Source organism: Oncorhynchus tshawytscha, linkage group LG16, assembly GCF_018296145.1.
Source record: "Oncorhynchus tshawytscha isolate Ot180627B linkage group LG16, Otsh_v2.0, whole genome shotgun sequence".
NCBI classification, from domain to species: domain Eukaryota; kingdom Metazoa; phylum Chordata; class Actinopteri; order Salmoniformes; family Salmonidae; genus Oncorhynchus; species Oncorhynchus tshawytscha.
This window is the reverse complement of record NC_056444.1, coordinates 20,446,305-20,469,613: the sequence shown is the minus strand read 5'-3', so window position 1 is coordinate 20,469,613 and position 23,309 is coordinate 20,446,305. Positions and strand designations below refer to the sequence as shown.

The 23,309-nt window shown below is 44.1% G+C and overlaps 2 protein-coding genes and 1 non-coding gene across 4 annotated transcripts in view; 1 reads left to right on the top strand and 2 right to left on the bottom strand.

Moving 5' to 3' along the window:
• The window catches only part of LOC112215499 (E3 ubiquitin-protein ligase MARCHF6), a 33,197-nt gene extending 19,995 nt beyond the window's left edge, over window positions 1–13,202 (bottom strand). The window contains exons 1-4 of one of the 2 annotated variants that reach the window (XM_042298942.1): window positions 12,808–13,202; window positions 12,465–12,564; window positions 9,490–9,563; window positions 9,045–9,188 (exon numbers count right to left, since the gene is read on the bottom strand). In XM_042298942.1, the coding sequence (XP_042154876.1) occupies window positions 9,045–9,188; window positions 9,490–9,563; window positions 12,465–12,564; window positions 12,808–12,826 (337 nt within the window). In that variant the 5' untranslated portion in view covers window positions 12,827–13,202. The remainder of the gene's footprint in view (window positions 1–9,044; window positions 9,189–9,489; window positions 9,564–12,464; window positions 12,565–12,807) is intronic. The other variant, XM_042298943.1, reaches the window with a different exon arrangement.
• A 292-nt stretch (window positions 13,203–13,494) lies between these two features.
• Window positions 13,495–13,568, top strand: trnat-agu. Its single transcript has one exon. It is a non-coding gene; the product is annotated as a tRNA-Thr (tRNA).
• A 3,941-nt stretch (window positions 13,569–17,509) lies between these two features.
• pkia (cAMP-dependent protein kinase inhibitor alpha) overlaps window positions 17,510–23,309 on the bottom strand; it is a 6,063-nt gene continuing 263 nt past the window's right edge. Inside the window, exons 2-3 of the mRNA XM_024376535.2 lie at window positions 19,449–19,626; window positions 17,510–18,780 (exon numbers count right to left, since the gene is read on the bottom strand). Coding sequence (XP_024232303.1) covers window positions 18,704–18,780; window positions 19,449–19,599 — 228 coding nt within the window. The 5' untranslated portion in view covers window positions 19,600–19,626 and the 3' untranslated portion in view covers window positions 17,510–18,703. The remainder of the gene's footprint in view (window positions 18,781–19,448; window positions 19,627–23,309) is intronic.

Here is a 23,309-nt window from a genome sequence, read left to right as displayed (position 1 = left end):
CCATTAGGGGTTAGAGGTTATGTAGCATGAACAAGGAGTAATTAAAAATAATAAACACAGCTCCAACTAGGTTGGAGGGGGAAGAGAGGAATGCATGTTTGTGCCTAACGAAAACAAAGAGGTTCCTTAACCTATGTTTGAACCGACCCGGCAAGAACTCTGTGGATATAAAATAAGACAGCGAGAGCACCTCCAGGTTTTCCGTATCTGGGGGGGACTGGAACTGTCTGCTAAGTGGTAATAAACTGTGGTGAGACTTCAGGAGATAATCCAGATATATTGTGTGTCATGTATGTGTGCTAGTGAGTTGGAATGAACTTTTGAAGCTGCTTTGTCCTGGTCGGAGAGGAGGAGGGACATTTTAAAACCAATGACATCATATGTAATATATAAACTGATGTACATGGTACTATGATCAGCACTCTCGAGAATAAATTATTTAAAGTTATTTAAATTGAATAGGTTAATGAACACAAATAGGAATGGTTAAATTCCTTTAACAATTGTAATCCTGAATGTTTTCCTCACAGTCCTAATAGAGTGGAGATTGTACAAACTACAGTAAGATGGCGCCGACAGATATGGTCGCCTCGCTTCCTTAGGAAACTACGCAGTATTTAGTTTTTTTTAATGTATCATTTCTTACATTGTTACCCCAGGAAATTTGAGGTCTAATTACATACAGCCGGGAAGAACTATTGGATATAAGAGTGACGTCAACTTACCAACATTACGACCAGAAATACGACTTTCCCAAAGCGGTTCCTCTGTTTGAACCACCACCCAGGACAATGGATCTAATCTCAGAAGCCGACCCAAAACAATGTCGCCGCACAAGGGGCAGACAGAGCGGCCTCCTGGTCAGGCTCCGTAGACGTGCACATCGGCCACCGCTCCCGAGTATACTACTCGCCAATGTCCAGTCTCTTGACAACAAGATAGATACAATTCGAGCAAGGGTTGCTTTCCAGAGAGACATCAGAGATTGCAACATTCTCTGTTTCACAGAAACATGGCTCTCTCAGGATATATTGTCGGAATCGGTTCAGCCACCGGGCTTCTCCATGCATCGTGCCAACAGATATTAACTCCTCTCTGGGAAGACGAAGTGCGGGGGTGCTTCATGATTAACGACTCATGGTGTAATCATATCATCATACAGGAACTCAAGTCCTTCTGCTCACCCGACCTAGAATTCCTTACAAATCAAATGCCGCCCATATTATCTCCCAAGATAATCTTGTGAGTTACCGGCACCAAGACAGCCCTCAAGGAACTTCACTGGACTCTATGTAAACCATATATCCTGAGGATGCATTTATTGTAGCTGGGGATTTTAACAAAGCAAATTTGAGAACAAGGCTACAATGTACCTAAATTCTAAAAGCATATTGATTGCACTACGCGCGGGTGTAATCTACTCGATCACTGCTACTCTAACTTCCGCGATGCATACAAAGCCCTCCCCCGCACTCCCTTCGGCTAATCCGACCACGACGCCATCTTGCTCCTGCAGTCTTAAAGGCAGAAACTCAAACAGGATGTACCAGTGACTAGAACCATTCAACGCTGGTCTGACCAATCGGAATCAACACTTCAAGATTGTTTTGATCACACGGACTGGGATATGTACCGGTCAGCCTCAGATAACAACATCGATCTGTATGCTGACTCGGTGAGTGAGTTTATAAAGAAGTGCATTGGAGAGGTTGTACCCACTGTGACTATTAAAACCTACCCTAACCAGAAACCGTGGATGGACGGCAGCATTCACACAAACCACCACATTCACACAAACCACCACATTTAAACATGGAAAGAGATCTGGGAATATGGCTGAATATAAACAGTGTAGTAATGCCCTCCACAAGGCAATCAAACAAGCGAAATTCCGGGACAGGGAACGAAGTGGAGTCGTAATTCAACGGCTCAGACACGAGACGTATGTGGCAGAGTCTACAGGAAGCCACGTCACGGACACCAACGTCACGCTTCCAGACAAACGAAACACCTTCTTTGCCCGCTTTGAGGATAATACAGTGCCATCAAGTTTCCAGACAACACAACAGTAGTGGGCTTGATTACCAACAACGAGACCGCGTACAAGGAGGAGGAGAGGGCCCTCGGAGTGTGGTGTCAGGAAAACAACCTCTCACACAACATAAAAAAAACAGAGAGATGAAAACAAAAAAGGAGATGATCATGGACTTCAGGAAACAGCAGAGGGAGCACCCCCCTATCCACATCGAACAGGCAGCAGTGGAGAAGGTGTAAAGTTTTAAAGTTCCTCGGCGTACACGTCACAGACAAACTGAAATGGTCCACCCACACAGACAGTGTGGTGAAGAAGGAGCAACAGCAATGTTACAGTCCCTGGTGTCTCTCTGGAAGGAGATCCTCGCCCTGAGCTTGTCTACTTTATTGTCCAGAGACCGAACATTAGCGAGTAATATACTCTGCCGGCAGCGTCTTGGAGCAGGCTCTGGAAAAAGTTCAATTGCCCTGGGGGTACGAACAAAGGATCCAATTCCGGAAAGTCGTATTCCTGGTGGTAATGCTGGTGCGTTACCAGCAGTAGTTACCGCTCTTATATCCAAAAGTTATTTCTGGCTGTATGTAATAACACAAAAAACATCCTGGGCTAATAATGTAAGAAATAACACACAACAACAACAAGAAATAACACAAAAATACTGCAAAGTAGCTTAGGAGCTAGAAGTAGAGCTGCCATGTCTGTCGGCCCATCTTTTTAACAATGGTTTGCTTTATGACCATGCAGACGCCTCAATGTTTGAGTAGGCTGTTTGGAGTGTTTATCCAACCAATCCAATAGCTATGCAGCGACGTGCCCTATTCAACCTGATAGAGCTTGAGAGGATCTGTAGAGAAGAATGGGAGAAACTCCCCAAATACAGGTGTGCCAAGTTTGTAGCGTCATACCCAAGAAGACTCGAGGCTGTAATCGCTGCCAAAGGTGCTTCAACAAAGTACTGAGTAAAGGGTCTGAATACCTATGGAAAAAAAAAAAAAACGTTTTTGCTTTGTCATTATGGGGTGGTGTGTGCAGATTGATGAGAACATGCGGTTTGTTGCTAACCTTACTTTGCTACCTGCCAACTTCCCCGTTTTTACTTTTTAAAGACCGTTTTATATTTTCGCTCGCTCAACTTTTTCACCCCGGACGCTTTCTTGACGTGGTTCATCAGGACCTCCAACAGCCGAAGCTAAGTAGTAACATTAACATTATGCCTTCTAATTGGAGTTGCTGTACTCACAATATACAGGAGAATGATCGCCTTATGGCGAGGTTGCTGTGCTGCAAGCCCAGATTCAGACACAATCGTTAGGCAAGGGTAATTTAAGTGTCGGAAAGGATGAAACAGCGTCTGTGCCACCAATAAGTACAGATAATAGTATAAATCCCCTCGCACAGTCCCCACAGCCGGACAATTTTCTCATGGCTTCTGGAAGGAAATGCTGTAGGAATGCTCAACCGGTGTCGCTCATTCAGCTGACAAAAACTTTCAACCGGTTCTCCCCATTAGGCAGCGAGTCGGAGTCAGAGCCTTCTCTGGTCTCAACTCCTCCCGTTACGGGGTCTGAGACGCAGAAGCCTCCCACCGTTAGCTCTGACAAATTGAACAGCCTGGTCATTAGCGACTCCATTATCCGTAGTATTACACTTCAAAATAACCAGGCGAGTGTAGAGTATAGGGATATTGTTATCCACATCGGCACCAATGATTTTAGGATGAAACAGTCAGAGGTCACCAAGCGCAACATAGCTTCAGCGTGTAAATCAGCTAGAAAGAGTAACTGTCGAGTAACTGTCGAGTAACTGTCTCTGGCCCCCTCCCAGTTAGGGGGAGTGATGAGCTCTACAGCAGAGTCTCACAGCTCTGTTTTCTACCCCTCCCAAAAGATAGAATTTGTAGATAATTGGCACTCTTTCTGGGACTCAACTACAAACAGGACCAAGCCTGGCCTGCTGAGGAGTGACGGACTCCATCCTAGCTGGAGGGGTGCTCTCATCTTATCTACGGACATAGACAGGGCTCTTACTCTCCTAGCTCCACAATGAGATTGGGTGCAGGCCAGGCAGCAGGCGGTTAGCCAGCCTGCTAGCTTAGTGGAGTCTGCCACTAGCACAGTCAGTGTAGTCAGCTCAGCTATCCCCATTGAGACCGTGTCTGTGCCTCGATCTAGATTGGGCAAAACTAAACATGGCAGTGTTCGCTTTAGCAATCTCACTGGAATAAAGACCTCCTCCATTCCTGTTCTTATTGCAAGAGATTGTGATACCTCACATCTCAAAACAGGGCTACTTAATGTTAGATCCGTCACTTCCAAGGCAGTTATAGTCAATAAACTATAACTGCCTGACTGAAACATGGCTTAAACCTGATGAATTTTTCTAGTGTGCCCCCGCAAAGGCGGAGGTGTTGCTAACATTTACGATAGCAAATTTCAATTTACAAAAAAAGAAACGACTGAGTTTGTCTTTTGAGCTTCTAGTCATGAAATCTACTCAATCACTTTATATAGCTACTGTTTACGGGCCTCCTGGGCCAGATACAGTGTTCCTCACTTAGTTCCTATCGGACCTATATTCATATGGAAAAGTCCACAGACCCACTCCAAAAGGCTATCGGAGCCATCATCGACTCAGTGGGTTTTGTACAAAATGTCTCCAGACCTACTCACTGCCACAGTCATACTCTGGACCTAGTTTTGTCCTGTTGAATACATTGTGTTTTTCTTCATAATCCTGGACAATCGGACCACCATTTTGTTACGTTTGCAATCGCAACAAATAATCTGCTCAGACCCCAACCAAGGATCATCAAAAGCCGTGCTATAAATTCTGAGACAACCCAAAGATTCCTAGATGCCCTTCCAGACTCCAACCCAAGGATGTCAAGAGTACAAAGATCAGTTAATTAACCACCTAACTGAGGAACTCAATTTAACCTTGCATAATACCCTATATGCGGTCGCACCCCTAAAAACAAAAAACATTTGTCATAAGAAACTAGCTCCCTGGTATACAGAAAATACCAGAGCTCTGAAGCACGCTTCCAGAAAATTGGAACAGAAATGGCGCAACACCAAACTGGAAGTCTTCCGACTAGCTTGGAAAGACAGTACCGTGCAGTATCGAAGAGCCCTCACTGCTGCTTGATCATCCTATTTCTCCATATTAATTGAGGAAAATAAGAAAAATCTAAATTGTATTTTTGATACTGTTGCAAAGCTAACTGAAAAGCAGCTTTCCCCAAGAGAGGATGGCTTTCACTTCAGCAGTGAAAATTCATGAACTTCTTTGACAAAAAGATCATGGTCATTAGAAAGCAAATTACGGACTCCTCTTTAAATCTGCGTATTCCTCCAAAGCTCAGTTGTCCTGAGTCTGCAAAACACTGCCAGAACATAGGATCAAGGGAGACACTCAAGTTTTTTAATATGATATCTCTTGACACATTGATGAAAATAATCATGGCCTCTAAACCGTCAAGCTGCATACTTGACCCTATTCCAACTAAACTACTGAAAGAGCTGTTTCCTGTGCTTGGCCCTCCTATGTTGAACATAATAACGGCTTTCTATCCACCAGATGTGTACCAAAATCACTAAAAGTGGCAGTAATAAAGCCTCTTGAAAAAGCCAAACCTTGACCCAGAAAATATAAAAAACTATCGGCCTATATCGAATCTCCCATTCCTCTCAAATTTTTTTGAAAAAGCTGTTGCGCAGCAACTCACTGCCTTCCTGAAGACAATATGCAGTCACTGACGTGGTCTTCCTGTCTGGGTTGGCGCCCCCCCTTGGGTTGTGCCGTGGCGGAGATCTTTGTGGGCTATACTCGGCCTTGTGGTTGAAGATATCCCTCTAGTGGTGTGGGGGCTGTGCTTTGGAAAAGTGGGTGCGGTTATATCCTGCCTGTTTGGCCCTGTCCGGGGGTATCGGATGGGGCCATAGTGTCTCCTGACCCCTCCTGTCTCAGCCTCCAGTATTTATGCTGCAGTAGTTTATGTGTCGGGGGGCTAGGGTCAGTTTGTTATATCTGGAGTATTTCTACTGTCTTATCCGGTGTCCTGTGTGAATTTAAGTATGCTCTCTCTAATTCTCTCTTTCCTTCCTTCTCTCTCTCGGAGGACCTGAAACCTAGGACCATGCCTCAGGACTACCTGGCATGATGACTCCTTGTTGTCCCCAGTCCACCTGGCCGTGCTGCTGCTCCAGTTTCAACTGTTCTGCCTGCGGCTATGGATCCCTGACCTGTTCACTGTAATTACTATTATTTGACCATGCTGGTCATTTATGAACATTTGAACATCTTGGCCATGTTCTGTTATAATCTCCACCCGGCACAGCCAGAAGAGGACTGGCCACCCCTCATAGCCTGGTTCCTCTCTAGGTTTCTTCCTAGGTTTTGGCCATTCTAGAGAGTTTTTCCAAGCCACCATGCTTCTACACCTGCATTGCTTGCTGTTTGGGGTTTTAGGCTGGGTTTCTGTACAGCACTTTGAGATATCAGCTGATGTAAGAAGGGCTATATAAATTGATTTGATAGTCTGGCCCAGGAGTGTGAAGGTGAACGGAAAGGCACTGGAGCAACGACCAGGCATTGCTGTCTCTGCCTGGCCGGTTCCCCTCTCTCCACTGGGATTCTCTACCTCAACACCTATTACAGGGGCTGAGTCACGGGCTTACTGGTGCTCTTCCATGCAGTGCCTGGGAGGGGTGCGTCACTTGAGTGGGTTGAGTCACTAATGTGATCTTCCTGTCCGGGTTGGCGCCCCCCCTTGGGTGAGTGCCGTGGGGGAGATCTTCCTGAGATATACTCGGCCTCGTCTCAGGATAGTAAGTTGGTGATTGAAGATATCCCTCTAGTGGTGTGGGGGCTGTGCTTTGGCAAAGTGGGTGGAGTTATATCCTGCCTATTTGGCCCTGTCCGGCGGTATTGTCAGACAGGGCCACACCGTTTCCCGACCCCTCCTGTCTCAGCCTCCAGTATTTATGCTGCAATAGTTTGTGTCGGGGGGCAAGGGTCAGTCAGTTATATCTGGAGTATTTCTCCTCTCTTATCCGGTGTGGTTTTAAGTTCTCTCTCTCCCTCCCCTTCCCTACCCCTCAGGACTACCTGACCTGATGACTCCTCGCTGTCCCCAGTCCACCTGGTCGTGCTGCTGCTCCAGTTTCAAATGTTCTGCCTGCTACTATGGAACCCTGACCTGTTCACCGGACGTGCTACCTGTCCCAGACCTGCTGTTTTCAACTCTTTAGAGACAGCATAAGCGGTAGAGATACTCTTAATGATCAGCTATTAAAAGCCAACTGACATTTACTCCTGAGGTGCTGACCTGTTGCACCCTGTACAATCACTGTGATTATTATTATTTGACCATGCTGGTCATCTATGAACATTTGAACACCGTGGCCATGTACTGTTATAATCTCCACCCGGCACTGCCACCCCTCATAGCCTGGTTCCTCTCTAGGTTTCTTCCTAGGTTCTGACCTTTCTAGGGAGTTTTTCCTAACCACCGTGCTTCTACACCTGCATTGCTTGCTGATTGGGGTTTTAGGCTGGGTTTCCGTACAGCACTGTGTGACATCAGCTCATGTAAGAAGGGCTTTATAAATAAATTTGATTGATTGTGATAAGTAACAAATTCAAATAAAAGTAACAAATAATTCAAGAGCAGCAGTAAATGAACAGTATTGAGGCTATATATACAGGGGGTACCGGTACAGAGTCAATCAATGTGCGGGGGCACCGGTTAGTCAAGGTATTGAGGCAATATGCACACGTAGGTAGAGTTAAATAGAGAGTAGCAGCAGCGTAAAGAGGGGGGTTGCAATGCAAATAGTCTTGGTAGCCATTTGATTAGCTGTTCAGGTGTCTTATGGCTTGGGGTAGAAGCTGTTTAGAAGCATTTTTGGACCTAGACTTGGCACTCCGTTACCGCTTGCTGTGTGGTTGCAGAGAGAACAGTCTATGACTAGGGTGGCTGGAGTGTTTGACAATTTTTAGGGCCTTCCTCTGACACCACCTGGTATAGAGGTCCTGGATGGCAGGCAGCTTTGCCCCAGTGATGTACTGGGCTGTAAGCACTACTCTCTGTAGTGCCTTGCGGTCGGAGGCCAAGCAGTTGCCGTACCAGGCAGTGATGCAACCAATGCTCTCCACGGTACAGCTGTAGAACTTTGAGGATCTGAGGACCCATGCCAAATCTTTTCAGTCTCCTGGGGGTAATAGGTTTTGTTGTGGCCTCTTCATGACTGCCTTGGTGTGCTTGGACCATGATAGTTAGTCGGTGATGTGAACAACAAGGAATTCGAAGCTCTCAACCTGCTCCACTACAGCCCCGTTGATGAGAATGGGGGCGAGCTTGGTCCTCCTTTTCCTGTAGTCCACAATCAACTCCTTTGTCTTGATCACGTTGAGGGAGAGGTTGTTATACATACTGGCACCACACGGCACCAAATATAGGCAAATCAGCCATTCTATGCAGTGTTCTATTATATACTGAACAGTGGTCAGTTAAATTCCCTTTGAATAACCCTCAGTGTTCTATTATATACTGAACAATGGTCAGTTAAATTCAATGTGTTTTATTGAGTAGAGGTGTGCATTTCAATGACAGGTTTTTGGAGAACATTTAGAAAACTTGAACAAGCGTCCTATGGACGGAGCAAACAGAATGCTAGGCCACTGATTTGTTTACCACCATGGTATCGTTATTCTCCACGGAATCGTGATACTTGGCCTGGTATCGTATCGTTTGTAAAATGTTAGCATCGTGACAAGCCTAGTACAAATAATGAAACACACCAGTGGGATTTACCGAACTGGGAAATGACAGACTGTAATACAACGCTGGTCCACTTCTAATTCTCCTGATCCTGTAAAACTATAACACACTGAAACATTACTTAGTATGTGTGTGTACAGGTTCTTATGTGAGTGATACAGTACTTAAGAGTAAAGTGTTGACGCATTGGTGTGTGTATGTGTCCGCGTATGTCAGTCTACTCACATGCAGTGAGGGGGACCACCCCCAGCCATGCGAAGGCCACCAGTGTGTAGTGAAACCAGTATCGTATGGCCGTGCCCACACTGGTCAGCAGGCCAGCACAGATGTCCTGGATGGGCAGGCGGGGGGGCATGTCTGGGGAGTAAACTGGAGCACAGACAGCAGGGACAGAGAGAGAGGGATGAGACACTCCATGTTCAAAGTTACAAACTTAGTCAATAACTTAGACAGAATAATAAGGTTGAGAAATGACTTAAAAATAACAAAAGGTGTGTAGAACCTAAAAGGTTTTTTGGGTCTGTCCCAATAGGATAACCCTTTTGGGTTCCAAATAGAAAACAGGTTTCTAAGACTGTATTCAATGGCAGAGCTTCCCAGTCTGAAGTCATCCCCTTGTAACGGAGCACGTTTTTAAACTGACAGGTCAATGCCACGGACGGGTACTTACTTGGTGTGAAAGCAAATCTGTGCTTGCATAATTCACAGTACTCCTTTCTGCTGTGCTTCAGCCACTGGACCAAACTGTAAACAACAACAATCGTAAAAGAGGTGTGTTGTAGGGGAAGAACTAACATGTGCAAGTGCAGGCATGGAATACTGGCTTCCTCACTCAAGCAGGGCAATTCAGTTCAACTCACATGGGGCGATGTGTGGGTGGTATGTGGGGTGTGGTGCGTGTGAACGCGAGTGAGACAGTGAACAGCCCACACTGAACCGCCCACAAGACTCTTTCATACATGCACCTCAGTCCATTCATTCATAAGCCCACCATCCTATAATGCCTTCTATAAGACTGAGCATAACGCTTGCTACTGTAACCCTGAGCTGTCTAGTATTCGTGATTCTGTGTTACTAATTTGCGCTGTAATGTGAATAAAATATTATGACACACACACACAGCTAGTGCCCAGTTAGGCCTACATGTTAATAACACCATGAATTATAAGTGTAACTAACTAAGCCTAGGTAACATGGTATCTATATGTCCAGCTTAATGAATAGTGTGTGACCAGTATTCTGACCCAACAGGGGCTATTAGAGATCAGTGACATAATAACAGGAGATATTGTGGCGGCAGGTAGGTGTTAAGAGCATTGAACTTGTAACCGAAAGGTTTCAAGATCGAATCCCCGAGCGGACAAAGTAAAAATCTGTAGTTCTACCCCTGAACAAGGCAGTTAACCTACTGTTCCTAGGCTGTCATTGAAAACAGGAATTTGTTCTTAGCTGACTTGCCTAGTTCAATAAAGTTAAAATATTCTCAGAAAGGGGATGATGTCAATGACACAGTACTTCTATACCCATAGAAGCAGAGTGTGTTTGTGACCTGCAGTAACCCAGGCTTATCACATTTCATAACCTGGGCCTGCAGCAGTAAACTGTAGTTCAGGAGGGTTCTGACTGCTTATTAGAGGTCGACCAATTATGCTTTTTCAAAGCCGATACCGATTAATTGGCCATTTTTTATTATTTTATTTTTATGTATTTGTAATAATGACAATGACAACAATACTGAATGAACACTTATTTTAACTTAATATAATACATTAGCCTCAAGTAAATAATGAAACATGTTCAATTTGGTTTAAATAATGCAAAAACAAAGTGTTGAAGAAAGTAAAAGTGCAATATGTGCTATGTAAGAGAGCTAACGTTTCAGTTCCTTGCTCAGAACATGAGAACATATGAAAGCTGGTGGTTCCTTTTAACATGAGTCTTCAATATTCCCAGGTAAGAAGTTTTAGGTTGTAGTTATTATAGGAATTATAGGACTATTTCCCTCTATACCATTTGTATTTAATTAACCGTTGACTATTGGATGTTCTTATAGTCACTTTAGCATTGCCAGTGTAACAGTATAGCTTCCGTCCCTCTCCTCGCTCCTACCTGGGCTCGAACCAGCAACACAATGACAACAGCCACCACATCGAAGCAGCGTTACCCATGCAGAGCAAGGGAACAACCACCCCAAGGCTCAGAGCGAGTAGCGTGCGCTAACTAGCCAGCCATTTCACTTCGGTTACACCAGCATCATCTCGGGAGTTGATAGGCTTGAAGTCATAAACAGCGCAATGCTTGACGCACAACGAAGAGCTGCTGGCAAAACACACTAGAGTGCTGTTTGAATGAATGTTTACGTGCCTGCTTCTGTCTACCACCGCTCAGTCAGATACTTGTATGCTTGTATGCTCAGTCAGATTATATGCAACGCAGGACACGCTAGATAATATCTAGTAATATCATTAACCATGTGTAGTTAACTAGTGATTATGATTGATTGTTTTTTATGAGATAAGTTTAATGGTAGCTAGCAACTTAACTTGGCTTACTGCATTTGCGTAACAGACAGTCTCCTTGTGGAGTGCAACGAGAGAGAGGCAGGTCATTATTGCGTTGGACTAGTTAACTGTAAGGTTGCAAGATTGGATCCCCCGAGCTGACAATGTGAAAATCTGTCGTTCTGCCCCTGAACGAGGCAGTTAACCCACAGTTCCTAGGCAGTCATTGAAAATAAGAATGTGTTCTTAACTGACTTGCCTAGTTAAATAAATATTATATAAAGGTGTAAAAAAAAAAAAAGGCAAATCGGAATCAAAAATACAGATTTCCGATTGTTATGAAAACTTGAAATGGGCCCTAATTAAATCAGCCATTCCGATTAATCGATCGACCTCTACTGCTTATCATCAATAATCTGTAGCTAATAGCCTAAATGACAAATCAGCAACTTTCCTCAGTACCCCAGGTTCTCATTTTAATAACAAAGTATGCTATTTTAGAAGCCACTAATTGTCATCCAAAAAGTGTAGCTAGGCCTGAATGTTTTTCTAATCTTCAGTTTGCTCCTCTCACCCTTGGTTGGAAAGTGAGATAGAGGAATAACAATACTGTCACTACTTCTGTATCCCGAACCAGCACACACTACCCAATAAATGTACCAGCAGCATGGCATTAACTACCCAGCTCTGAACAGTTAACTACAGGTGTTATGTAAGTTAATGATTGTGCCCTAGCTGTTGCCACACTGTGTGTGTGTGTAATGTAGAGTTACACTAGCAGGCCTTGAGGCTAAGCCTATCATTCTCACTCAATGGAAAAACACATTGTTATTTTAGACCTCAGTCTAAAATAGTCTCAATTACTGGCTGCTATCCTTTGCGTTATTTCAGCACACCCAGCGAATTGTTTTTCCTTTGTTAGACCCACACTGCAGAGAAACCAGCTGGGAAAGCAGACAAATGTAGGGTGGTCACTTGGACGAAGGCCGCAGGGGGGCAGTCGGACTATTAATATTAGGCCTACATATGGTGGACTCCTGATAAGTAAAACAATCTTGAGGTCCCAATTCAATGACATTAATTGTAATTGCTCCTGACGACTGCATACTCACAGTGTGATCAAGTCAGACAAATAGCCACTCACCATTCCTGATGAATGAACTTGATACTGCCGGTGCATACACAGGGGTGGTACAGAGGCTTGTCTGGGGTCCCCTCCGAACGACACACACGACATATATCTGCTACAAACAGACAAAGGAGGAAGATATTAGTTCATTTGTTCAGAGAAACACCTTATTTCATTATCGATGGCTCATGTCACTGTTTGGGTGTCTGCCGAAGAAAAATGTGTTTGCAGCTGACGTTGGCAAGGTAAACTAACGTTACCCACAGTCTCAAACATGTGGTCTCTAATAGTAGTGTAAATCAGCTAACGTTAGCTGACGTTACAAGTAACGTTAGACTGACTGTAAAATGACATTTACCTTCATCTGCCGTTTCCATTTTACTGGATGACGCGCTCCCCTCTCTGTAGCAGTAGTTTGCTATGGCAAACCCATTCACAACGCGAAGGCCAGTGTTTTTAGCCGATTTGGAATAGACTAGCTAGCTAGCTATCCTTGATAAAATGGTGTCCACTTTGATGGACACTAGAATCACAGTATTGACTTGTTTCGTGACACGCACAGTCAGAACACGATCGAGGTTCCTTTTCACTGCAAGCCGATGTATGTTGGACCGGTAGCGGTTGTCAAACGGAGATCAATAGCAAGCTACCTTTTACTTTCAAATTCAACACGATCAAGGCGACGATTAGGTACCTAGCTAGATCTCTTTGACCCGTCACAACATTGATGCCTTGCGACAGTGTGCGCCGCTTTCTGGCCGCGGTGGAAGCTTTTGGATTTGGTTACGTAATTACGTGGGGCTTGTGTTTTCTGACACGTGTAGATAGTGACACCCTGAGGTATTTAGCTGTTACTACATCCTACCAATATGTGACTGAATACCACTTTCCTTTAGATTGATGTCTGATCCACCACTTTACACCGTTCTGGTCTTTACAGTTCATACCGGAATGTAATGTGGTAACTGCACACAGTATACCTTACAAATCCTCACATTACCAAAGGTCAAGTATGAGTAACTTATGTCATACCAATTACATCACTGGCGCTGTGGCTTAGTTGGTTAAAGCGCCTGTCTAGTAAACAGGAGATCCTGAGTTCGAATCTCAGCAGTGCCTTTTTGAGACGGTAAATTAATACAGTTCGGAAGTGTCCCAGCTGAAACAGGTTGAGGCGACTTGAATGATTATTACACGTTTGTATTTTCTACACTCAAAAAGCGCTTTTAAAATCGTTCAATTTTTTCGAATGAACTTCAGACTGGGTAAGAACGAATGTAACTCACGCTATTTGAACAGGGCGTTCCTTGCGGTCAGCAGGTGACCAGGATTCACATGATTATCTTCAGCCTCAGAAGAAAAACTAAACTGAACTCTAAACGGGAAGGAAAAAAATGTACATTTCATTCTGCAAAGTCCCCGTTTCAGAGTATGAGTTTTAGCGAGAAATAACAATAAAGTGGCCAAATAAGTGTTCTATTAAATAAATAGTAACACTCAAATCCCAATTTTAGCCATTGCCTAAGCCCTTCAAATAAAATATTTAAAAAATGTATTCAGGTGAGAAGTTGTGGGTGGGGGAAATTGCTAATAAACGGGTGAAAGTAAACGGTACGGTCTGGTACCGCATCACGGCAAAATAAATAGTGGGGGAACTGTACCAGTAAAGCATGAGCCTATCACAATAACAACATATCAAGAAAACTAGGCTATTACACCACTTTAAAAAAAATATTCCACATGTCAGAGGGATGAAAATGGAGCAAATGGACTTGAATACGGATGGTATAGCCTACCTATACTAAATGCGATGTGGTTCCACGAAAACACTGACATTTTGCCAATGCAGAGACGTATGGCCGATTTCACAGACGAGCGCAGACAGCACTGGTCTCATAATTTCGGGCCTAGTGGCAATCGCCAAATGCCATTCTGCTATTTTGTGTAACAGATGTCTCTGTCCATGCACCACTGTTTGGAGGCTGGAAATATGTTGCAGTTGGATGAACGTGCACCGTCAGCCTAGAAAAGCTTTGGGGTCGGGTACAACTATTACCCAGTGGTGTAAAGTACTTAAGTAAAAATACTTTCAAGTACTACTTAAGTCTTTTTTGGGGGTGTATGTACTTTACTTGACTATTTGTATTTTTGACTTTTACTTCACTACATTCCTAAAGAAAATAATGTACTTTTTACTCCACACATTAGGCCTCCATTGTAAATAAGAATTTATTTAGTTAAATTAAGGTTAAATAAATAAAGGAGCCCTCTGAAGTCAGATGTGATAAAGATGTCATTTACTGGTTGAAATCTGGTAAGGACCTCTTATAACCAGTCATAAATATACATTTTGGGGGTAGGTAAACGCAGTGGTGGAAAAAGTTCCTAGTAGTCATACTTGAGTAAAAGTAAAGATACCTTAATAGAAAATGACTCAAGTAAAAGTGAAAGTAATCCAGTAAAATCCTACTTGAGTAAAAGTCTAAAAGTTTTTGGTTTTAAATATACAGAAGTATCAAAAGTAAATGTAATTGCTAAAATATACTTAAGTATCAAAAGTAAAAGTACGAATAATAAAAAATATCCTTGTATTAAAAGCAAACCAAACGTCACAATTTTCTCGTTTTTTAAATGTATGGATTGCCTGGGGCACACTCCAACACTCAGACATCATTTACAAACAAAGCATTTGAGTCCACCAGATCAGACGCAGTAGGGATGACGAGTGATGTTCTCTCGATAAGTGTGTGAATTTAACAATTTTCTCTCCCGCTAAGCATTCAAAATGTAACGAGTACTTTTGGGTGTCAGGAAAAATGTATGTAGTAAAAAGTACATTATTTTCTTTAGGAATGTAGTGAAGTTAAAAGTTGTCAAAAATATAAATAGTAAAGTACAGATACCCCCCAAAACGACTCAAGTAGCATTTTAAAGTATTCATACTTAAAAGTACTTTACATCATTGGGTAAACGTAGTTGTACCTGATCCCAACGCTTTCTCACTAAATCATACTTACCAGAAGTCCACTGGCAATCGCAAAAAAAAGATGGTTCTGTACAGTTTGTTCATATTGGTAAGGCGCCGAGTTACGGATAACGATTGTTGTAGAAATTCGAATGTCCATGGCGCGCAAAAAAACCGTAGAAAATTAAATTCTCATTAATTGAAAATGAAAATTAGTGGCTCAATTAAATCCAACCCGCATTGAAGTAGTTACTCAGTATGTATTTTTCCAATAGTCAAATTCACTCATGGATTGGGTTTGGGTACAGAATAAAAACCAACAACTACTATCAGGGCGACCCCTCTCACAGGCATGATTTCACTTTCAGAATTAGAATTGTGTGGACACGAGATGAATATTGAAAATAAAGGAATTGGAGAAAATCTGCTCCATTAGCCAGAAGAGGACAGGCCACCCCTCCGAGCCTGGTTCCTCTCTAGGTTTCTTCCTATGTTCCAGCCTTTCTAGGGAGTTTTTCCTAGCCACCTTGCTTCTACATCTGCATTGCTTGCTCTCTGGGGTTTTAGGCTTGGTTTCTTATAAGCACGTTGTGACAACTGCTGATGTAAAAAGGGCCTTTATAAAAGTGTTTGATTGATTGATTATAACTCACAAACATTGAACAATGAGCCAACTGTTTTAACAGACTGCACCACCAATCAGTCGAAGTGGTTTGAAAAACAATACGAGTTGACCATTGTCACCTATTTCACGTTACAATGGCTGTAGCTATGAATAGAAACGTATAATCCTCATAGCCTACATGATTTTCTCCTTCGTAAAAGCATGTAAAAGGGAAAGATGAATGGATCAAAGTACAGAGAGATCCTTAATGAAAACCTGCTGCAGAATGCTTAGGACCTCAGACTGGGGTGAAGGTTCACCTTCCAACAGGACAACGACCCTAAGCACAAAGCCAAGACAAAGCAGAAATAGCTTCAAGACAGGTTTCTGAATGTACTTGAGTGGCCCAGCCAGAGCCTGGACTTGAACCCGATCTCACATCTCTGGAGAGACCTGAAAATAGCTGTGCAGCGACGCTCCCCATCCAACCTGACAGAGCTTGAGAGGATCTGCAGAGAAGAACGGGAGAAACTCCCCAAATAAAGGTCTGCCAAGCTTGTAGAGTCATACCCAAGAAGACTCAAATCAAATCAAAGTTTATTTGTCACGTGCGCCAAATGTGTTACTAGCTCAGTCCGATGATGCTGTGACACACTACGCCAGACCATGATGGACCCTCCACCTCCAAATCGATCCAGAGTACAGGCCTCGGTGTAACGCTCATTTCTTCGACAATAAACGCGATTCCGACCATCACCCCTGGTGAGACCAAACTGCGACTGTCTGGTCCAGTGACGGTGGGTTTGTGCCCATAGGCGACGGTGTTGACGGTGATGTCTGGTGATGACCTGCCTTACAACAGGCCTACAAGCCCTCAGTCTAGCCTCTCTCAGCCTATTGCGGACAGTCTGAGCACTGATGGAGGGATTGTGCGTTCCTGGTGTAACTCGGCCAGTTGTTGTTGCCATCCTGTACCTATCCCGCAGGTGTGATGTTCAGATGTACCAATCCTGTGCAGGTGTTGTTACACATGGTCTGCCACTGCGATCAGCTGTCCATACTGTCATTAAATTACATACTGTCAGGGGTTGATTTACACATTGATCACCCGGGGCAAGCCAGGAGAGCCCTCATAATAGTGGGCTGGTCCTTCATTAATATATCAAACGTATGGACGAGCCAATGTTCCCATTTCTAATGATAATAGGGGTGACATAGACGCATCCTGATAAAAGTTGAGCTAACAGCACATTGCTAGGTCTTATCAAACCTGTTGTAACCAGGGGCTGTATAGCTCTACTGGTGTTGAAGACTTTGAAGCTATCCAGATGACCCTTAACATCTGGACTGAGCTGAGAGACATGGCAGTGGAACAGAGTGGAGCTGGCTGTCACCAATTCTGAACTGCAATGCCAAAAAAACAATGTATACCACAAGACCGTGTTGACCACAAGAGGGAGCCACTGGCAATGAACTCACTCGTCTCCTATCAATGATGAATGATCTTTATTTGTACATCCAAACAAACAACTCAACAATGGCGTCGAGCATAGATGTCAGTCTCACCTTCAAAACTAGTGTTCTTCTCGTAACGAGTTACTAATCCAAACGGATTAAATAATCCATTTACGGAAATTGTAGCCTATGAATTTGGATTAATAACTTGTTTTATGAAATACAGAAAAAAAAAAGAGTAAGTCACAGCTCAATTCCTGGTACAGTGGGTGAGACAGGACACGACCATGGGACAGTAAACACACTGATCAGCCACACGCTATGGAGGGGACATCAGCTAGCAGTGTACGCTTACATAGCAAACCTGTTGGAGACAAGCAAAACAGTGCATCGAAATTAACAGCCATCTTTTAGTGTCAGTGTGTCCAATTATCACGTCATGACAATGTATATGACATTTTAGTTTCCAACCCCAGTGCCGTGCCTTGTCAAGTCTCTGGTAAAAGAGGTTCTCAAGCTCAGGAGATCACTTGGATAAATGAAGGTTCAATCATTTAGAGAGTGAAAGGAGGTTGTTGTTACGGTAAGGATGTCCACATGATTGACAGGGGGCCTGGGCCAATGGCATCAGGGCAGAGACGAAAGAGCTGGAGTCAGTGTCCAATCACTGTTCATTGTTACAGTTTAGTTCTGTGTTTAGAGTAGTAACCATAGAGAATCCCCAAGGCGGGTTAGGCAAGTTCCACTTCCTCTATTGAAAACATCTTCTGCCACGTCCCAATCACATTAAATGGCTTCCTTTCCTTTAGGAAGGTCCAGAGAAAAGTCAATGGGTAAGATTCCACCACATTGTTTTCATCTGTCGTACCATATTACTCCAATTCTGTTCCTTCCCATTCATCTCCTTGAAGTGTACACACTTCAAGGAGAGAGGGGAGAATCGGAACTGGGGTCTTGTCTAATTTCAGCTTCAGTGGTTTAGAAGGAAAGTAGGTAAGGAAAGGGAGCTTTTTAAGACTGTTGGGACGCGGACCAGCACAGAGGGCTCAGTGTACTGCGGCTGCCTAAGTAAACCCAACAATTCATATTATTGGCTCAGGGCAGAGTTTTGAGAGAAGTTGGGGAGGGACTACTGGACAATAGTAGGGTGAAAGATCAGTTCACAGATTAGAAGTTTGGAAAAAAGCAGCAGTTTGTCCACTGATGACCACTGATCATCTGCTAGCCCTCCTACTCTTTACCCCCCTCTTCAGGTTGGGATGAAGACTCTGACGGGGCCTGGCTCTTTTCAGCATCCTCTCCTTCACCTAAGAGAAAGAGAGAGGGGAAGGCAATTCATACATTAATAATTACTCTAAATGACATCATTACATCTGACGTCAGTGAGAGAGAGAAAGAGAGAGAGAGCAGAAGGGCGTTTGAGTTGAGTCATCCACTAAAGCGACTACAAGACATATTGACTATGATGTCACCATGTGAATATGGACAGCAGGACAACACTATTGGAGAATCTTAATTACATACTCCTTCCGTCCTCTCTCCTTGCCTCCTTCTCAAAACCCACTGGAGGAGAAGGTCAGAGGGGAGGGTCCTCTGGCTTTCTCATCCAATGGGTTTTGAAAAGAAGGCCAGGAGAGAGGGGTGAGGAATATGCAATTGAGATTCTCCCTATGAGTTATCAAGGGAAACACATGGCTCATCTGGCCGCCTGTCGGTTTCAACTTCCAGCGTTGGCCAAATTGGCATTATCTTGGCATTGTCACACTTTCTCCCATATGTCATGTAAAACAACACATCGCACCTCTACAGAAAGAGATGAAGAGATAATATAGACCAATTTATAAAACACAGGTCCTGGCAAGTCTGGATTTTGTCTCAAGTTGAAACACCAAATGCATCTTTCATTAGCTTCCTGACCAACAGGTGAATTATGCTAGCCACATTTTGAAACAGAGTGTTTGTCCAATGCTCTCACCGGATTTGTTGATGTTGAGCTGAGCCAGGTCGTGTGATAGGTCGCTGGGTCCCTGTGCCTCAGGGGATTGTGGGATGTCGTGTACGGCGTTCCGTCGGCCGGTCCGCTGTGAAGCGATGAAGTCTTCATATGTCGCCTCCACATCAGTCATAGCTGATACACCTCAACATAGCAGGGCCTGGGAGACAGGGGAACACACACACACACACAATGTAAACACACTTGCAGTCTTCCAGGGCAGTGGAGGGATTACCCTGTGCCATAAACCAGCCATCTGCTGAGTGGAGCCAGAGGGAAAGCCTTGCTGTTTTTTTTAAGTTAGCACCCAGTGCACCCAGTCCCTACAACATAAGTGATATTGCCATGGGGGTTAGGGGGACATGTAATTTATTTAAAATAAAAAAAATAGCAGGAAATTAGCTTAAAAGTAGCTGTCCAGTGTTTACAGATTTCTATAAATTTGACCTATAATTAATTACAATAAGTGAAATAATTACTTAGCTTTGTTATGTTAAAATGCAGCTTTTCTGTGTTGGAAAGGTGTGGGCGTACCCCAACAACAGAATGGTGTGGGCGTACCCCAACAACAGAATGGTGTGGGCGTACCCCAACAACAGAATGGTGTGGGCGTACCCCAACAACAGAATGGTGTGGGCGTACCCCATCAACAGAATGGTGTGGGCGTACCCCATCAACAGAATGGTGTGGGCGTACCCCATCAACAGAATGGTGTGGGCGTACCCCATCAACAGAATGGTGTGGGCGTACCCCAACAACAGAATGGTGTGGGCGTACCCCCAACAACAGAATGGTGTGGGCGTACCCAATCAACAGAATGGTGTGGGCGTACCCCATCAACAGAATGGTGTGGGCGTACCCCATCAACAGAATGGTGTGGGCGTACCCCATCAACAGAATGGTGTGGGCGTACCCCATCAACAGAATGGTGTGGGCGTACCCCAACAACAGAATGGTGTGGGCGTACCCCAACAACAGAATGGTGTGGGCGTACCCCAACAACACAATGGTGTGGGCGTACCCCAACAACAGAATGGTGTGGGCGTACCCCATCAACAGATTGGTGTGGGCGTACCCCATCAACAGAATGGTGTGGGCGTACCCCATCAACAGAATGGTGTGGGCGTACCCCAACAACAGAATGGTGTGGGCGTACCCCAACAACAGAATGGTGTGGGCGTACCCCAACAACACAATGGTGTGGGCGTACCCCAACAACAGAATGGTGTGGGCGTACCCCATCAACAGAATGGTGTGGGCGTACCCCATCAACAGAATGGTGTGGGCGTACCCCATCAACAGAATGGTGTGGGCGTACCCCATCAACAGAATGGTGTGGGAGTACCCCATCAACAGAATGGTGTGGGCGTACCCCATCAACAGAATGGTGTGGGCGTACCCCAACAACAGAATGGTGTGGGCGTACCCCAACAACACAATGGTGTGGGCGTACCCCAACAACAGAATGGTGTGGGCGTACCCCATCAACAGAATGGTGTGGGCGTACCCCATCAACAGAATGGTGTGGGCGTACCCCAACAACAGAATGGTGTGGGCGTACCCCAACAACACAATGGTGTGGGCGTACCCCAACAACAGAATGGTGTGGGCGTACCCCATCAACAGAATGGTGTGGGCGTACCCCATCAACAGAATGGTGTGGGCGTACCCCATCAACAGAATGGTGTGGGCGTACCCCATCAACAGAATGGTGTGGGCGTACCCCATCAACAGAATGGTGTGGGCGTACCCCATCAACAGAATGGTGTGGGCGTACCCCAACAACAGAATGGTGTGGGCGTATACCGTTCATTAAAAAAATATTCATGCGAGTAGACTGCTGTTTGGCAATCTCATCCTCTTCAGGAGGCATCATCCTCTGTATTGTGTTTTCAAAATACCCCTCAATAGAGGCATAAAAAGTAATGTCAAACGACACAGAATTGCAGGAAATGCGTTTTATAAAGTTATAAATATTTTCACCCTTGCACTACAAACACACACTTAGTCAGTGGCATTGCCATCACTGACATTACCTTCCCTTATGAACAGTTTAACACCTCTGAATTCAAAAGCAACTTTATTTCTCAATATTCTACAATTCTTTGCCCAATGAAGGAAACACTATTGTTTAGTATTAGCATGCATTGGACAAAATCCAAATCCTTAAACAACATGATTTCATATACAGTAACCATTGCCAGGGAGATTGAGGTTAAGCCCCACTGCTGACATGATAACACCCTATTAGAGAGAGGTTATACCCAGAATGCAGTGCCAAACCGTGACCGCCAGGTGCTATTTTAGGCCTCTATTCTCCTCTCAGCTGCTTGGCACTCAGCTGTGATGCTCAAAATGGTGTCACCGTGGCAGCGATGGTGAACAGCTGTTGGACTAGTAAACACTGGTTCACTCACTACTAATGAGGAACCCAGTCACCCCACACTGGTCATACACTGGGGTTCATTTGGATTGGTTGTTATATCAACAATACTTATTTGAGAATAAGGTTAACTTGCAGGGGAAATAAACAATTGATACTAAAATAACAGAGTATTTGTGTCAAGTATTTATTTGAGTGTTTAAGGTATAAAGACAGCATCTTATTGATATGTCTTAATGTCCTTGTGATTCTGGTCTTGCATATTTGTGTCAGAAGTGCAAGATCAGGAATTGGAGGACGACTGAGAAGGACGACTGATATACAGTACCTATTACTGTCACTGGGATAGCTGGCATTATCAATACTCATCATCGCTGGTGTGGAAAACACTTTATGCTAAGATTTGTGGTGTGAAGTACAGTATCTTAGAGTCATACTGTACATTCCTTTGCTGTGAGAGTTCAATGTGGCGTGTAGGCTACAGGACTGGTTTTAGTGGTGGGACTGGGATGTACCTGGCAATCTGCACTCTGAAATATTCATGTTTTACATAATTTACACACAACAATACACCCGAGGAGCTAAGATCAGCATAGACTATGAGCTCGGTGTGTGTGTGTTTTCCCCGTTCACTGATTGACAAAAGTGTAGTCATTACCAAGGAACATGCCATTTGCAAGATGCCAGAGCATGTCCCTGTAACATTAAGGGCAACAGCCTTCCTAAAATAGCCTTCAGACAAACTGCCTTCAGCTGAATAATTCAACAAGTGAAATGTGTACAGACAGCCACACACATCCTTCAGTATTCATATCTTAATGACCATAACTGATGAACACAGGCTATTTACCATGCAGCATTGAATCTGGTTATTCATAGGTCTGATGCAATCTGAAGGAACAAATTGGATCCATGGCATTAAAGAAAGTATTTACGGCCAAATGTAGCTAAATAGAAATGTAAAGGCTTGGAAATCTCTCCTCTGTAAAAGCCCCTCCCCTCTCGCTCACATTTCAGTTACATATGATGACAGACCTGTAGTTGTGTACTCCAGACTGAAGGATGCTCCAAGATGCAATAGACCTACATATAGTCCAGTCGTCTCTGACAAAACCATCCATTCTCAGGATTAATTATAAGGCTTTGGGGATTCATTGCATGGTCATTATGATATGTATCTAGCCTATGTTAATTCATTTCAAACGAATGTACATTAAAGAGCGCGACAGTGCGTGCAATTTGTTGTTACTATGTGTCAACCCTGTAATAGCAAACATCCGGCTGTTTGGCAACACTGTAATCAATTGTGTGGCGATGTTTAATTTGCACAACAATGAGACGGGTTCCAACCAGGGTAAATCAAAACAGCAGAAAATGTCGCTGAGCTATTGACAAAGACTTCTCTAAAAGCTGTAGCTTGACAACCTGTGAGGCAGAGCGAAAGCGGCCCCATTTAAACA